General features: G+C 34.8%; 1 protein-coding gene across 1 annotated transcript in view; it reads right to left on the reverse strand.

The window, feature by feature from the left end:
- The window catches only part of PIK3C2G (phosphatidylinositol-4-phosphate 3-kinase catalytic subunit type 2 gamma), a 390,888-nt gene that overhangs the window by 74,552 nt on the left and 297,856 nt on the right, over positions 1-18,480 (reverse strand). Inside the window, exon 29 of the mRNA XM_079938052.1 lies at positions 16,908-17,016. Coding sequence (XP_079794178.1) covers positions 16,908-17,016 — 109 coding nt within the window. The remainder of the gene's footprint in view (positions 1-16,907; positions 17,017-18,480) is intronic.

Below are 18,480 nucleotides of genomic sequence, written 5' to 3' on the forward strand. Positions count from 1 at the left end.
GAAGGGAGTCAAGCTAAACAAACAAAAACCAGGCAGATATAGGACTAGGATGTCTAAACTGGTGCTTGCAACCTCATTAGAAGAGATATTAAAATAGTGTATAATTGTAGTCCTCATTTATATCTGTTTTCTTTTATCAACCAATTTGTGTGTGGGGATGAAAGGGGAGGGAAGAGAGATGAGGAGAAGAGAAAGAAGGTCTCAGGGATTTACAGTCATCCCTCTATTTGGGCTGTGCTTGTGCTTTTAGATGAAACCCCCAGAGAAATCTCTCTCACCTAACTTAACTCCAATACCTGAAACTGGACTATAAACAGACTCTTCATCTCATTTCCTTGACCAAAAGCTAGACTGCTTACAATTGAGTATGCCCCAGAAGGGTATATAATATTTGATTTTAGTAAGGTAAGGTTGTTCAATTTCATATTCAAGCTGCATCTTCTACTTTCTTTTCTCCCCCTTTTCCACTCACTGCTATGTATTATATATGTTCGTGTCTATATTCATCACCATATTATAAACTCACTGAAAGTAAAGTGTATATTGCATTACTTTCATCTTTCCAATTTGTTCTCTGCAACTAATTTAAAGCTTTTAATCTAGAGTGTTATACATAGTAAGTGATCAGTAAAAATTTTAAAATCGTTACAAAGTTATATACAGTGATATAAAATATTTTTTGAAAGTTACAAATAAATGGATCACATAACTAAAAAAGAATGTGAGTTTTAATGTATAGACATAATAGGATTATTTGTCTTTCCTATACTGTCATATGACAAGCAGCTATGGAAGAAGAAAAGTGTTTTTATAAGGATTTTTCTAGGGTCAGAGATGAGGATTAACCTATCATAGGAGTATTCAGCACAAATATAATAAATTTACTTTAAATCTTTTATTTTATTAGAAGAGGAAAAAAACTTATGTGTGTTTAAAAATTTCCTCTAAGTTGTTCATATCATTTAAAATAATTACAATATTTTGTAAATACAATACATACCTGGTTTTATAGATTTTACTGTTTATAGACATAACTCTGTTAAAACATATGAGAGAAGAGAAGAACTTCATCAATAATACAAAATTTAAAAAAAACTCAAAATAATGTGAATTATTTTGGTATTATTTATGTGATTTTTAGGCCAATAAAGTTTTATTCAGTTGATCTTAAAATACGTTTTTATTCCTTGAATATAAACAAACTGAATTAGGGAAGCATCCACCAGGATATGGAGACAAAGCTTTCACTGTGGTCAATCCATTTGAAGATAACTGAAAACTGATGACATTATGCATCAAGGAGAACCAGGGTGATTAGTCAGGTCACATTATTAAGGCTAGTCAGCATCTGCTTATGTCCCTGTCAAATTATTACTATTCAATCACTGTGTCATATGTATAGTGAGTATTGTATCAAGACCCATAAAGTTCCTTAGGAAGAAAGGAAAGAAAAACCCAATGTGTGAAGTTGTGAAAGTCTTTATGAAGCCACTGAAACACATCAACATAGAATACTGACAGAGATTGTAATCTTCTCAGAGCAGTGTACATATGCGATTCAGCTTCTGAATTTCGAGAAGAGAATTATCCAAACCTGGCTGTGTATTGGAATCACTTTTGTTCTTAAAAAACAACACATACAAGGGAATCCCCATAAGATTAACAGTGGATCTTTCAGCAGAAGCTCTGCAAGCTAAAAGGGAGTGGCAGGACATATCTAAAGTGATGAAAGGGAAAAACCTACAACAAAGATTACTCTACCCAACAAGGATCTCATTCAGATTCAACGAAGAAATTAAAACCTTTACAGAAAAGCAAAAGGTAAGAGAACTCAGCACCACCAAACCAGCTTTACAACAAATGTTAAAAGAACTTCTCTAGGCAGGAAACACAAGAAAAGGAAAAAACCTACAAAAAACAAGCCCCAAACAATTAAGAAAATGGTAATAGGAACATACATATAGATAATTACCTCAAAAGTAAATGGATTAAATGCTCCAACCAAAAGACACAGACTGGCTGAAAGGATACAAAACAAGACCCATATATATGTTGTCTACAAGAAACCTACTTCAGACCTAGGGACAAATACAGAATGAAAGTGAGGGGATGGAAATAGATATTCCACACAGATGGAAATCAAAAGAAAGCTGAGGAAGTAATTCTCATATCAGACAAAACAGACTTTAAAATAAAGACTATTACAAGAGACAAAGAGAACACTACATAATCATCAAGGGATCAATCCAAGAAGAAGATATAACAATTGTAAATATTTATGCACCCAACATAGGAGCACCTCAATACATAAGGCAAATGCTAACAGCTATAAAAAGGGAAATTGACAGTAGCACACTACTAGTAGGGGACTTTAACACCCCACTTTCAACAATGGACAGATCATCCAAAATAAAAAAAATAAGGAAACACAAGCTTTAAATGACACATTAAACAAGATGGATTTAATTGATATTCATAGGACATTCCATCCAAAAACAGCAGATTACACTTTCTTCTCAAGTGCTCGTGGAACATTCTCCAGGATAGAACATATCTTGGGTCACAAATCAAGCCTTGGTAAATTTATGAAAATTGAAATCATACTAAGTATCTTTTACAACCACAATGCTATGAGACTATATATCAATTACAGGAAAAAAAAGTGTAAAAAATACAAACACACGGAGGTTAAACAATACACTACTAAATAACCAAGAGATCACTGAAGAAATCAAAGAGGAAATCAAAAAATGCCTAGAAACAAATGACAATGAAAAACAACGACCCAAAACCTTTGGGGGGCAGCAAAAGCAGTTCTAAGAGGAAAGTTTATAGCAATATAATCCTACCTCAAGAAACAAGAAAAATCTCAAGTAAACAACCTAACCTTACACCTAAAGCAATTAGAGAAATAAGAACAAACAAAACCCAAAGTTAGCAGAAGGAGAGAAATCATAATGATAAAATTAGAAATAAGTGAAAAAGAAATGAAGGAAATGATAACAAAGATCAATAAAACTAAAAGCTGGTTCTTTGAGAAGATAAACAAAATTGATAAACCATTAGCCAACTCATCAAGAAAAAAATGGAGAAGACTCAAATCAACAGAATTAGGAATGAAAAAGGAGAAGTAACAACTGACATTGCAGAAATACAAAGGATCATGAGAGATTACTACAGGCAACTCTATGTCAATAAAATGGACAACCTGGAAGAAATGGACAAACTCTTAGAAAAGCACAACCTTCCGAGACTGAACTAGGAAGAAATAGAAAATATAAACAGACCAATCACAAGCACTGAAATTGAAAGTGTGATTAAAAATCTTCCAACAAACAAAAGTCCAGGACCAGATGGCTTCACAGGCAAATTCTATCAAACATTTAGAGAACAGCTAACACCTATCCTTCTCAAACTCTTCCAAAATATAGCAGAGGGAGGAACACTCCTAAACTCATTCTACGAGGCCACCATCACCGTGACACCAAAACCAGAAAAAGATGTCACAAAAAAAGAAAATTACAGGCCAATATCCCTGATGAATTTAGACGCAAAAATCTTCAACAAAAAGTAGCAAACAGAATCCAAGAGCACATTAAAAGGATCATACGCCATGATCAAGTGGGGTTTATCTCAGAAATGCAAGGATTCTTCAACATACACAAAACAATCAATGTGATACACCATATTAACAAATTGAAGGATAAAAACCATATGATCATCTCAATAGATGCAGAAAGAGCTTTCAACAGAATTCAATAGCGATTTATGATAAAAACTCTCCAGAAAGTGGGCATAGAGGGAACCTTCCTCAACATAATAAAAGCCATATATGACAAACTCACAGCCAACATTGTTCTCAGTGGTGAAAAACTGAAGCCATTTCCTCTAAGATCAGGAAAAAGACAAAGTTGCCCACTCTCACCACTATTATACAACATATTTTTGGAAGTTTTGGCCACCTCAGTCAGAGAAGAAAAAGAAATAAAAGGAATCCAAATCGGAAAAGAAGAAGTAAAACTGTCACTGTTTGCAGATGACAGGATACTATACATAGAGAATCCTAAAGATGCTACCAGAAAACTACCAGAGCTAATCAATGTATTTGGTAAAGTAACAGGATACAAGATTAATGCACAGAAATCTCTTGCATTCCTATACACTAAAGATGAAAAATATGAAAGAGATATTAAGGAAACACTCCCATTTACCACTGCAACAAAAAGAATAAAATACCTAGGAATAAACTTACCTAAGGAGACAAAAGACCCGTATGCAGAAAACTGTAAAACACTAATGAAAGAAATTAAAGATTTTACAAATAGATGGAGAGATATACTATTTTCTTGGATTGGAAGAATCCAAGAAACAGATTTTACAAACAGATGGAGAGATATAGTATTTTCTTGGAAAGAAATTAAAGATTTTACAAACAGATGGAGAGATATACTATTTTCTTGGATTGGAAGAATGAACATTGTGAAAATGACTATACTACCCAAAGCAATCTACAGATTCAATGCAATCCCTATCAAACAACCAATGGCATTTTTCACAGAACTAGAATAATAAATTTTACAATTTGTATGGAAACACAAAAGACCCCGAATAGCCAAAGCAATCTTGAGAAAGGAAAACGGAGCTGGAGGAATCAGGCTCCCTGACTTCAGACTATATTACAAAGCTACAGTAATCAAGACAGTATAGTACTGGCACAAAAACAGAAATATAGATCAATGGAACAGGATAGAAAGCCCAGAGATAAACCCACACACATATGGTCACCTTATCTTTGATAAAGGAGGCAAGAATATACAATAGAGAAAAGACAGCCTCTTCAATAAGTGGTGCTATTAAAACTGGACAGCTACTTGTAAAAGAATGAAATTAGAACACTCCCTAACACCATACACAAAAATAAACTCAAAATGGATTAAAACCTTAAATGTAAGGCCAGGCACTATAAAACTCTTAGAGGAAAACAGGCAGAACACTCTGACATAAATCACAGCAAGATCCTTTTTGACCCACCTCCTACAGAAATGGAAATAAAACCAAAAATAAACATGTGGGACCAAATGACACTTAAAATCTTTTGAACAGCAAAGGAAACCATATACAAGACAAAAAGACAACCCTCAGAATGGGAGAAAATATTTGCAAATGAAGCAACTAACAAGGGATTAATCTCCAAAATATACAAGCAGCTCATGCAGCTCAATATCAAAAAAACAAACAACCCAATCCAATAATGGGTAGACACCTAAACAGACATTTCTCCAAAGAAGAGACACAGATTGCCAACAAACATATGAAAGGGTGCTCAACATCACTAATCATTAGAGAGATTCAAATCAAAACTACAATGAGGTATCACCTCACACCGATCAGAATGGCCATCGTCAAAAAATCTACAGACAATAAATGCTGGAGAGAGTGTGGAGAAAAGGGAAACCTCTTGCACTGTTGGTGGGAATGTAAATTGATACAGCCCCAATGGAGAACAGTTGGAGGTTCCTTAAAAAACTAAAAATAGAACTACCATACGACCCAGCAATCCCACTACTGGGCATATACCCTGAGAAAACCATAATTCAAAAAGAGTCATGTACCACAATGTTCATTGCAGCCCTATTTACAATAGCCAGGACATTGAAGCAACCCAAGTGTCCATTGATAGATGAATGGAGAAAGAAGATGTGGCACATATATACAATGAAATATTACTCAGCCATAAAAAGAAATGAAATTGAGTTATTTGTAGTGAGGTGGATGGACCTAGAGACTGTCATACAGAGTGATGTAAGAGAAAACAGAAAGAGAAAAGCAAATAACGTATGCTGAAACATATATATGGTATCTAAAAAAAATGGTTTGTTGAACCTAGGGGCAGGACAGAAATAAAGACGCAGATGTAGAGAATGGACTTGAGGACATGGGGAGGTGGAAGGGTAAGCTGGGAGGAATTGAGAGTGTAGCACTGACATATATACACTGCCAAATGTAAAGTAGATAGCTAGTGGGAAGCAGCTGCATAGCACAGGGAGATCAGCTTTGTGCTTTGTGACCACCTAGAGGGGTGGGATAGGGAGGGTAAGAGGGAGATGCAAGAGGGAAGAGATATGGGGATATATGTATATGTATAGCTGATTCACTTTGTTATACAGCAGAAACTAACAACATTTTAAAGCAATTATACTCCAATAAATATGTTACAACAAATAAAAAAAACCCAACACAGATACCAGATACAGTCATACCTTGGAGATATTATAGGTTCAATTCCAGACCACCATAATAAAGCAAATATCGCAATAAAGCCAGTCACATGAACCTTTGGTTTCCCGGTACATATAAAAGTGATGTTTACAATATACTGTAGTCTGTTAAGTGAGCAATAGCATTATGTCTAAAGAAAACCAATGTTAATAACTTATGTAAAAATACTTTACTGCTAAAAAAAATGCTACCTATCATCTGAGCCTTCAGCGAGTCATAATCTTTTTGATGGGGGAGGGTCTATCCCTGATGCTGATGCTGCTGACTAGTCAGGGTGGTGGGTGCTGAAGGTCGGAGTGGTTGCAGCAACTTGTGAAAATGAAACAGCAGTGAAGTCTGACCCATTGATGACTCTTTTTTGACAAACGAGTTCTCTGTAGCAGGCAATGCTGTTTGATAGTGTTTACCCACAGTAGAATGTATTTTGAAATTGCAGTCAATCCTTTCAAGCTGTGCTGTTACTTTATCAACTAATTTTTTTGTTGTCATTTCAGCAATCTTCACAGCATCTTCACTAGGAGTAGATTCCACCTCAAGAAACCACTGTATTTGCTCATCCATAAGAAGCAACTCTTCCTCATCTGTTAAAGGTTCATCATGAGATTACAGCAATTCATTCCTATCTTCAGACACCACTTCCAATTCTAATTATCTTGCTATCACATCTGTAGTTACTTCTTCCACTGAAGTCTTGAACTCCTCAGTCATCCATGAGGGTTAGAATCAACTTCTGCCAAATTCCTGTGAATGTTGATATTTTGACCTCTTCCCATGAGTCATGAATATTCTTAATGGCATCTAGAATGGTGAATCCTTTCCAGGAGGTCTTCAATTGACTTAGCCCAGATCCTCAGAGGAATCACTATCTATAGCAACTATAGCCTTAAAAATTGTATTTCTTAAATAATAAGACTTGAAAGTCAAAATTACTCCTTGATCCATGGGCTGCAGAATGGATGTTGTATAAGCAGGCATGAAAAAAACATTAATATTGTACATCTCCATCAGGTGCATTGCCAATGAGGAGTAATATTTTGAAAAGAACCTTTTATCTAGGCAGTAGCTCACAACAATGGGCTTAAAATATTTAGTAAACCATGTTGTAAACAGATATGCTCTCATCCAGGTTTTGTTGTTTCATTTATAGAGCATAGGGCACAGTAGGTTTAGCATAATCTTTAAGGGCCCTAAGTTTTTTGGAATGGTAAATGAGCATTGGCTTCAACTTAAACACCAGCTGTATTAGCCCTGACAAGAAAGTCAGCTTGTCCTTTGAAATTTTGAAGCCAGGCATTGCCTTCTCCTCTGTAGCTATGAAAGTCCTACATGGCATCTTCTTCCAGTAGAAGCCTGCTTTGTTTAAATTGAAAATCTGATGTTGAGTACAGCCATCTTCATCAATTATCTTAGTTAGATCTTTTGGATAACTTGTTTCAGCTTCTACATCAGCATTTGACGCTTCACCTTGCACTTTGATGTTATAGAGACTTTCCTTAAACCTCTTCAACCAACCTCTGCTAGCTTCAAATTTTTCTTCTGCAGCTTCCTCACCTCTCTTAACCTTCATAGAACTGAAGGGAGGGGCTTCCCTGGTGGTGCAGTGGTTGAGAGTCCGCCTGCCGATGCAGGGGACACAGGTTCGTGCCCCGGTCCGGGAAGATCACACATGCCGCGGAGCGGCTGGGCCCGTGAGCCATGGCCGCTGAGTCTGCGCGTCCGGAGCCTGTGCTCCGCAACGGGAGAGGCCACAACAGTGAGAGGCCCGCGTACCGCAAAAAAAAAAAAAAAAAAAAAGAACTGAAGGGAGTTAGGGCCTTGCTCTGGATTAGGATTTCATTTAAGGGAATGTGTGGCTGGTTTGATTTTCTATCCAGACCACTACAACTCTCTTTTATCAGCAATAAACCTATTTCTCTTTCTGATGATTCATGTATTCACTGGAGTAGTACTTCTAATTTCCTTCAAGAACTTTTACTTTGCATTCACAATTTTACTAAGTGTTTGGTTCAAGATGCCCAGCTTTCTGACTATCTCATCTTTCAACATGCCTATCTCACTAAGTTTGATCATTTCTAGCTTTTGCTTTAAATTGAGAGATGGGCAACTCTTCTTTTCACTTGAACATTTAGAGGCCACTGTAGGGTTACTAATTGGCCTAAATTCAATACTTTTGTGTCTCAGGGAAAATAGGGAGGCTCAAGGAGAGAGAGAGAGATGAGGAAAAGGCCAATCAGTGATGTGGACCAGAACGCACAACACTTATCAAGTAAGTTCAGAGTCTTATATGGGTGCAGTTTGAGGCACCTGAAAACAATGACAATAGTAACATCAAAAATCATTCATCACAGATCACCAAAACAAATATAATAATAGTGAAAAAGTTTGAAATATTGTGAGAATTACCACAATGTGACACAGAGACACAAAGTGAGCAAATGGTGTTGGAAAAATGGCGCCAATAGACTTGCTCAAAGCAGGGTTGCCACAAACCTTCAATTTGTAAAAAAAGCGTAATGCCTGTGAATGGCAAATAAAATGAAGTACAATGAAACGAAGTATGCCTGTATCTCCCTTTACTGATATGACAAGCATCCCTAAGGATGGGCCTCAGAACATACTTTTTAAAACCTCCTCACATTATTCTGAAACAACTGATCGCTAGGTACTATTTTTGCACCCTTGGCCAGAAAGTATACAATGTAGGCAATCAATAAACATTTGTTGAATGATGGAGACAGTAGATTTTGAAAGTGGTCCCTATTGTGCCAGTGCCGACATTTGATTTTTGTTGATTTTATCTTTGTTAATATAGCACTAACTTATTTATTTTGTAGTATAGAAAGGATGACTAATAAACAGATGTAGGATTTACATCTTAGGAAGATATTTTCTTGTACTCCAAATACTCATTGTACAAAATTCAAGTAAATTATTAGGAGGGTGTTACTTTGGGAGAAACTCCTATAATATCAGCTTCCTTTTGTTTGATACTATTACGGGACCAAATGGGATTGCTCTATTTGGGAGTCCAGTGTTAGAAGATGGTTGATGTATTCTCACTTGGAGCATTTCTGGAATCTGTGATTTCACAGTCATATCTCATATTTGATGATATAAATAAATATCTCTTCTTTTTTCTTCTATTTCTTCTCCTTTTTTCTCCCCCACTCAAATCCTAGATCTTAATTCATCCAAGATAAAAACAGTAAGGTGTTTGAAATTTCTTCAACCTTCCTTTCCCTAAATATTGACCAATAGAGTTTAAGAGCAATATAAAAACATCTCTTCTTGGGGCCTCTACAGTAGTACTTTTTAGCACATTAGCAAATGTGAATGTGATGAAAACTGTGAGGTACACGTTTGGTGGTCTTGTTCAGCTTTCTCTATGCAGCTGTGATTATGATAAGCAACAATATTCATTAAATCTTGTTGTGATAAACTGCACTTTGCAAGTCTTCCCAACCTGTATATGTCTGACCCCTTTGCTTTTCCCCTTTCATAATAATCTTCTGCTAACAGTTCTATATGAACCCATACTCTAGGCAGATATACTTACGAGTTCCCTATTGAAAGCTTGCTGCCATCTGAAGACAGATCTCAAAATTTATCCTATTCACACTAGGACCAGAAATCAGAAGCCTCTCCACTTTGCACTTACTTGCCTCTGCTTAAATAGGCCAAAGCCTAACACTTTCAACGGTTACTAGGTATTTTGTCAATTATCCTGAAAAGGCACAATCTTTAAAACAGCTTTAGTATAATCAGTAAGGCAGCTCTCAGCATGAAAGATGACAATCCCATCCACTATCCCCTCAGCGCTTTCCCTTAGAGACAGTTGCCATATCCAAGTGTCCTTCACTATAGCAAAGTGAATGGACATGACCTTCAGAGAATGTCAGAGTTAGTAAGGAACATTAAGATTTCAACCTAATATATTCCTGAATATGCAAAAAAGCACTTGAAATCCAATGAAATAAATTCAGTTGCCTTGATCCTATAGGACAGAAGCTTAGAACTCATTTCCCATTACTCACTGATTGAGACCTAAATACTAAATATATTCAAAAGATATAATACAATTTATATTGAGTATGCTAATATAATACATAAATTCATGAATATGCAAGATACCTACACATAATTATTGACTATACTGTAGCTTTCCTATTGTCTAATGCTGTTTTCAACAATCATTTTACATCTTTGTTTTCAGTTATCCTATTATTATACATGGTTCTGTCCCCACGATGAACAGATACTGTTCATTTCTTTCTCTTTGTTCATAACAGATATATTACAGATGTGCTCTGAGTGATCTTTCTGAAGGGTAAAATCATGACCCAGTGCACTATTAATGCTTATCATTTAGAGCATGGCCAGGCAGTCCTCCTGGGCTTGGCACTAGGTAACCTGTGGAGCCTGTCCTCAAGCTTTCAGCTAGCAGGATTCTCAAGATCATTCTCTACCAAGCCAGAGGTCTCTGTTCATGGGGTTAATGTGGCATTATACTGTGGTGCGAGAAAAAAAAATCAAATTACATTCATATTTATTTTATAATATCATCCAAAATTTTTTCCAAATTTTGTATTATTTTTCCACAAATTTTAAAGCATTTATCACTTATTAGTGTAGTAGTTTATATATTAAAAATAAATAAATTATATGTTTTGGAAACGTGCTAATTTAAAATAAAACTGGTAAGGTATAAGAATAAATAAGTTAAGAGACTGCTAAATACTTTTTGGATGCAAAGTTTCACTCTCCTAGGTTTTGAAAAACAACATAAATCCTATAGGTTAATATATGTTAATAATTCTGTAATTTTTCATTTAAAATATATATTAAATGTTGACAAGATTATAAGTTTGCTATATACATGGGTAAAATTAAATGAATATAATCATTGAGTTCTTTAAGCTTCCAAACAAGAGAAAAGCATGTAACCATAATGCATGCTTGTCCTTGTAGTTCCCCTTGTCTGGCACAATTTTTCCCCAGTTTCCATTTACTAACTTCTGTTTGCCCTTTAGTAACAACTTGAAAGCCATACTCCCTGGGATGCCTTCTCTACTTCACTGGGAACTGGGTTAAGTATACTTTCTTAAGTGCTCAGGCACTTGTCCTTTGATACAAAACAGCAACTCTAGCTGAGCCACCAGCCTGGAAATAATATTGTAGCACAATGTGCTTGAGTCCAGATTTGCAAAAAAATCAACGATATAGTAGGGTACCTTAGTATCTACTACATTGGAAACCAAATGTCTGATCATGTTCAAACTGCAGAAAAAAAAAAAAAAGGAAAGATGACCAGAGTCTGAAATAATGGTTCTCAAACATTGTCATGGATTAGAACACCCTGGAGGGCTTGTTAAAACACATTGCTGGACCTCATCCCCAAAGTTTCTGATTTAATAGGTCTAGGATGGGACTGAAATTTTGCATTCTTATAAATTCCCAGATGAGGTTCCAACCACAGTCCAGAAGCTGAGCTTTGAGAACCACTAGTCTTAGGAGCTAGTGATAGGTATTTAAAAGTTTCTCCTCTTGACCCTGACTATATGCAATATAAAGCAGTCATTATTGACAATTGTGATTTTTTTTCTAATAGCCTTAGGATGCTTGTGATCTGAATTGTGGAATTTTCTTAAGTAGGTCTATTCATCATCAAACCACAATATTACACAACTGGGTGGTATAGCAATAAGCCAACATCCTGAATCAGCAAACCTACAGTTAGGAGACAATTTTGAATACATTCATTAATATATTTTATTTTTAAATTTCAGTAAGGTTTCCTTGATATATACTGACTTAATCTACTATACAACATGTAATTAAAACAATTCACACTCTGACTGGAAAGTAATCTCATCTAATGTCTTTCCCAAGCTCCACATGGAGAAGGAAGGTTGTTGAATTGACTGCTGAGAAAAATAGGGTTCTTTGACTCAGTTAAGTCCTGGTTATGGGGTCGGTTGTAGTCCTCCTGTTACAGTGCCTGTAACTTACTGAAGTTCAAAGTATGTCTGTATATACAGCATGATATTATAAATGTGTTTCTTAGGTCAAAGTATAACTGGACTGCTGCTAGGATTTAATCAAGATGGTAGGAAAATGATCAAATCACTATGTTGTACGCCTGAAACTAATATAATATTGCAAGTCAACTATACTTCAATAAAAGTAAAAATGACTAGAGTCCAGGAATGGTCTGTTAATGTCCTAATCAAGGCTGCACTATCGGGGTGCCTGCATAGAGCAGGAGGAAATAAGAGGCTCCCAATATTTTAATCAGGCAACCCATACTAGAGGCAGTCAGTGTAAGTAGTTCTGTTAAACTCTCACAACTCAATCAACAATAGGTATTTTACAAATGCTAATTATTGATATAATTAAAAGCATGCTAAATTTGGGGGAGAGGATGAGGAAGAAGAAGCAGAGCTATTAAATCTTCATCTTATGACACTTATAAATTTAAAAATTGCTTTTTCTTTTCTTTTTATTGTATCTATATGAGATGATAGATGTTAACTAAATCTATTGTGGTAATCATTTCACAATATATGTAAATCAAGCCATCGTGCTGAACCCCTTTAAAAAATGGACATTATTAATTAGCATACTGAATATCAAAGGATTTTGTTCATAAAAATGGTAGCTTGTTGACTAGCATGATTAATGTTAGAAATGGGCTCTCATTGGTGACATTAAAGTTATTCCAGACATGTGGATTAGCTAAAGGTATTCCATAAATAGTCTCCATTCTTATATCAAAAGGCAAAAAACCTAACAGGCCTTGAACCTTTTACCCTTAGAGATGATGTTTTAGATAAATCCCTAAAAGATCCTATGTCTAGCCAAGAACTCTGGAGGATTCTGTTAGCTTCGTACCTGCCTTTGTAACTTACATTTGTCTCACAGGAACCTTGCAAGCAAGATGGTGATAAGAATTTAATAGTAAAGGGAGCTAATCCTTCCTTGAGTCCTCAGAAGGAGTTGTAACAGCTGTGTGCATGTGTAGGTTGTATGCACATGTGTGTATGGGGAAGGATCTTAAGAGTTCTTTTTTTGATGCATATGATAGAAGAGGGCAAAATTGGGGTCTGGCATGTCTCTTCAATTTTCTAGGCCACTCAGAATCACTGATGAGTAGTACCAAAACCTCACCAAGAAATCCTTAAATACTTTTTTCAGATGGGAATTGACCACAGACTTAGATCCTCTGAAATAGTTACCTATGAGAGACAAGGTTCATCAGAACACAGGATGTGGGGGAGGAGGCAGAACAGCAGATATTTCTGAAAGCTGAGGGGTAGCATGACTGCAGCTGTAAGCTCCTATTTTTAGTGATATTGGATTTGGTCATTTAGTCCAGACCTCCTAAAGAGAATAACTGGAATAATTAAACAACTTGTTTTTAAACTTTGCTTGAAAGCATCAGAGAGCTAACAAGATAGTGAAGAATTACCAGGCTAGGATCTGGGGCAAGACAGTCTTGGGGAAGTGAGCTTGGGTTTGGGCACAGCTTTTCTGTTGTGGGTTTTTATTGATATAGGTTGAAGCAGTGGAATGGCTGGGAGGTAGAGCAGCACTTTTGACCACCTTGCAGAGTTAAGAGGAAAAGGAATGGAATCCAGAGCTGTCAAGTAGATTCTTGGTGAGTCTGCCTTACCTTGGGTTTAGATCCAAAGTGGCTACATCTAAGGAATAAGGATGAACCAGTAATAGTGCCCCACAAGAGCTACAGTTCAGTTTTGAATAATCTGAATCCCTGCAACTGAATTTCAGCAACCCTAGATTGTTAATGTACTCAGATATTATAATTCTCTATACCAGGATAACAGTAACATAGGCATCCAATTTTTACAAAGGACATTGCAGTACAATATGTGGCCACAATAAAAAGGAAAATAACCAGGCTCACAATGGAACAAGACTACATAATTAAAAACCAGCAGAAACATTAGAAAATAAAAAGGTACATGCAGTAGGTACCAATATTGGAGTTTTTAGGAAGATTTTAAATAACTATGCTTACCATTTTTGAAGAAATAATAAAAAGGACAGATTTTCAGCAAAGGACTAGGAACTGAAAAAAAAAAAGGAAATTCTGAAACTGAAGAATAATTGAAATTAAGAACTCAGAGAATGGACTTAACAGTATGTTAAACACAGACCATTAGAGAATAAACAACCAAAAAGATAAGTTAGAAGAAGCTATTCAGAAACTAAGTCATAGAGGACAAAGAATTAAAAATACAGGAGTAAAAGTATGAGACATAGAGGGTACAATGAAAAGGATAGACATATATGTGATTACAGTCCCAGAAAAAGAGGAGAGAGGAAATAGTATGAACAATATGTGAAGTGATAACGACTGAGAACTTTCCAAAAGTGATGAAAGACATCATGGCACAAATTCAAGAAGTGCTGAAGCTCAAGCATCATCAGTAGAAACAAAGTCATATCTGAGCAAAGTAAAGTAAAACGGCAGAAAACCAACAGTAAAAAGAACAATATTGTAAAGAATAAAAAAACTTTTTCAAAGAAGAAACAAATATAACAGATGGATTCTAAACAAAATCAATGGAAGCTAAAAGACAATGAAATGATAGCCTTAAAGTTTTTAGAATAAAATCATTGCTATCCAAATGCTCAAATACCAAATAGTCAGCAAAAATATCCTCCAAGAATGAAGGTAGACTAAAAACTTTTCAGACAAATGCAAATTTAGAGGGTTTTTTTTAGCAGCAAATTCATATTAGGGGGAATAGTAGATGGTGTTCTTCAGGAAGAAGGAGAACAATCCCAGACAGAAATTCAGAGTTACAGGAAGCAATGGAAATGAGATATGTGAGTAATATTAAATATTGATTGCAAAAACAACAATAATAATTACTTAGGAAATTTATGGATACAGATACAGATATGTATTTTTACTACAGCATATAAAACTCAAGTGGGTGAAATAGACTTAAGCCATGGTCCAGGAAAATTCATAGTGAAAATTTTATAAATATTTTTAAGGAATGATAAAGAAAATACAATACTGTATATAAAAACTTGTGGGGTGCTATTAAATCTTGATTAGGAGAGAGGATTTAGAGTTTTAAATGGGTAAGTGAAGATAGGTTGAAAATAAACAAGTTAAATTAACTATCTGAGGATGTTATAAATAGAATGGAAGCAGAAGGAAGGAAATAATAAAGGTAAAAAATAAGTGAAACAGAGAAATAATACAATAGAGAGGGTCAATAAGTCCCACATTTCATTCTTTACAAAGATTGGTAAAATTCATAATCCTCTGGAAGTATGGATCAGGAAATATGTGTGAGAAATCGAAGAGTGAATACCTTTTCAGATCCTATAAATGTTAAAAAGATTATGATAGGATATTATGAATAACTTTATGCCAATAAATTAGCACAAATTCCTATAGAAATGTAACTTAACAAAGAGACTCAAGAAGAAATAGGAAATGTGAAATGTCTTATAGATCTTAAATAAATTGAATCTCCAGACCTATATGACTTTACAAATTAAAGAAATAAAACCAGTTTTATACAAACTGTTCCAGGGAGTAGGGAAAAAAGCAATAACTCTTTGCAACTAATATTATGAGTCTAGCATGTTCTTGATTCTGAAACCTGGTAATGACTTTGTAAGAAGGAAAAACTCCAGGCCAATCTCTGTCATAAATAAAGATGAAAACAAATGCTAAAGAAAATGTTAAATCAAATCCAATAATACATAAAAAGTATAATACATTACATCCATGTAGAGTTTACCCTAGTAATGCAAATTTGTTTAAAATTAGAAAGTTCTTCAGTGTAATTCACCACATTAGCAGAGTAAAGGAGAAAAATAGGATTATTGGTGATCATTGTGCAGCCCAGTAGATTCAGAAAAAAAATTTGATACATTCAACCTTCTTTGTAAAAACTATTGGCAACCTAGGAATAGAAGGAAACAAAATAATAAAGGGGACCTACAAAACCTACATACTTAATGAGGAAATATTAGACACTTCTTCCCTGGATTCAAGAATAATGTAGGTATATCCACCATTACCACTTCAATTCAATATCTATTGAAAGCCCTAGAGAGTACAAAATAGCAAGGAAAAGAAATACAATATATGAATATTGGAAAGAAAAAATAAACCCTTGTTATCCGCAGACAATATGATTGTAAGTTGAAAAACAATACAGATAATTATTAGAATTAAAAGTGAAGTTAGTAAGATTGTTGGGTAAAATGTCAATATACAAAATCAGTTCTATCTATATAATGGTGAAAAAACAGGAAAAGGATTTTTATAAAAAGTACTATATCTAGTATAACAAAATACTTCTAAGCCCTCTATGCACAGAACAATAAACAATTATTGAAAAAACATTCTAAAAATACTTGAATATCATAATGGATCGAAAGATATTAAGATGCAATTTCAAGTAAAGTCCCGGTTGGTTTTTGCATGGAATTGACAAGATAATTTTAATCTGTACATTTGTTGAATAAATGTAGGACTAAAAATGTTATCATAAAGTATTTAAAAATATTCCCAGTAATAATACATAAAACAGTCCATATTTTATGTAAAAATATAAAAGTAAATTGTAACATACGTTTGCAACTTCATACGATCCATTTAATATCTGTTCCATGTAATGATTTAGATCTCTGAATCTTTTGTGATCTGAATTTGTAAAAGGTAAGTGCCACCAATGAGGAAACCTGTTTTAAAAGAAAAAAGTATATCTTCATTAGTTTGAAAATTGGCATCTGTATCTTAGAATTGTTCATAAAGTTAAGGCTGCATCAGATGGAAGGGCCACTGAAAACGTTTTTTTAAAAAACCATAGAATGCATGATTAATTCTGAGAGTTTTATTAACATGGCTGTGGTCACTTGTGCTATTTTAACTATCATTGATATTAATACTAATTTAATTTAACATACTAAATTAATATATATTTTCCTTCTTACTGTATTTATGGCAGACCACACAATTTGTCCTTTAAATACATGTGGGGGGGTTAATAAGTACTTTCTGAAGTTTAATGATCCATAATTTTTCAAAAAGGTCATATGGTATTGTTTCCTCTGGGTTCACGAGGGACATTGCTACACTAACTAGATTAAACATTTTACAAAGCATATGCTTCCATCTGGTCTTTTGGAACAAAGTATCACTTTCCCCAGGGGTCTAGCTTGCAGAATTTCCTCTTCACTATCTGATGATTCATCTTGATGGGCTAGACATTGATTACGACCAATTATTGGTGGCATGACCTATTAATGGGAAGCATTTGGCAACACGTTTTGCTGGTTAAATGTATCTTTTTAGGAACTATCTAGCGGCTTCCTCTGACTGCAGTCTTGCTGTTGCTTCCTTCCTCTTCTGCTTCCTCTGGGCAAAGGAGCATGGGGGATGGTGAAGGGTTGTTAGCAAACACACAGAAGTATGTGAAAACTGCAGGACATCCCATCCATTGCTTCCTGTTGGAAGTGTCAGGGAAGTCCAAAATAATATTTCTGTGCATTTAAATAATTGACATTTTACTTTTTTACTCTTGCTTTACTCTTACTAAGGCTTAAAGTGTTAAAAATTTTCATCCAGATTTAATTATCATAAAAATTATTACCATATATAATTAATCAAAACATAGAAATACATTTGATAAACAGTGGTTTTGCTGCTTTTAAATATTAACTTATATAACTGTGGATTAATTTTCTTTATTGTTAGAATAAAATGGAGTTCAACATCAGTTCTATTCCTTTTTTATAGATGTATGTACTAAAAAAGTATTGTGTGTAAATAAGTACATGAGAATTAAGGAATTCAGCTCTAGTAATGTCATTCAGTTGTTTAAAATGCTTTTGAGTTATATGTCAAATATAACATAGTAATCAGTTCTTGAAAATGATTTTTTAGGATATTTTATCTGACGGTGCTATCATGTCCTCCCTCAATTTTGTTCACACCAAAGTTTAAGAAACACACGACCTGCAAACAGATTTGATACCTGGTTATTAGAGTAATTCATTTTCTCAATACCAACACCAGTAGTTTGATTTGCCCTTTATTTAATCCTCAGAGATTTTTTACTCCCTGGGACAGTGTACCAAAATAAAATTCTGGATGGCTGGGAGAAGAGCAATGGTGAAATTAGGAGAGGGAAAGGAAATCAACCT

This window comes from Stenella coeruleoalba (assembly GCF_951394435.1).
Source record: "Stenella coeruleoalba genome assembly, chromosome: 11".
NCBI lineage: Eukaryota > Metazoa > Chordata > Mammalia > Artiodactyla > Delphinidae > Stenella > Stenella coeruleoalba.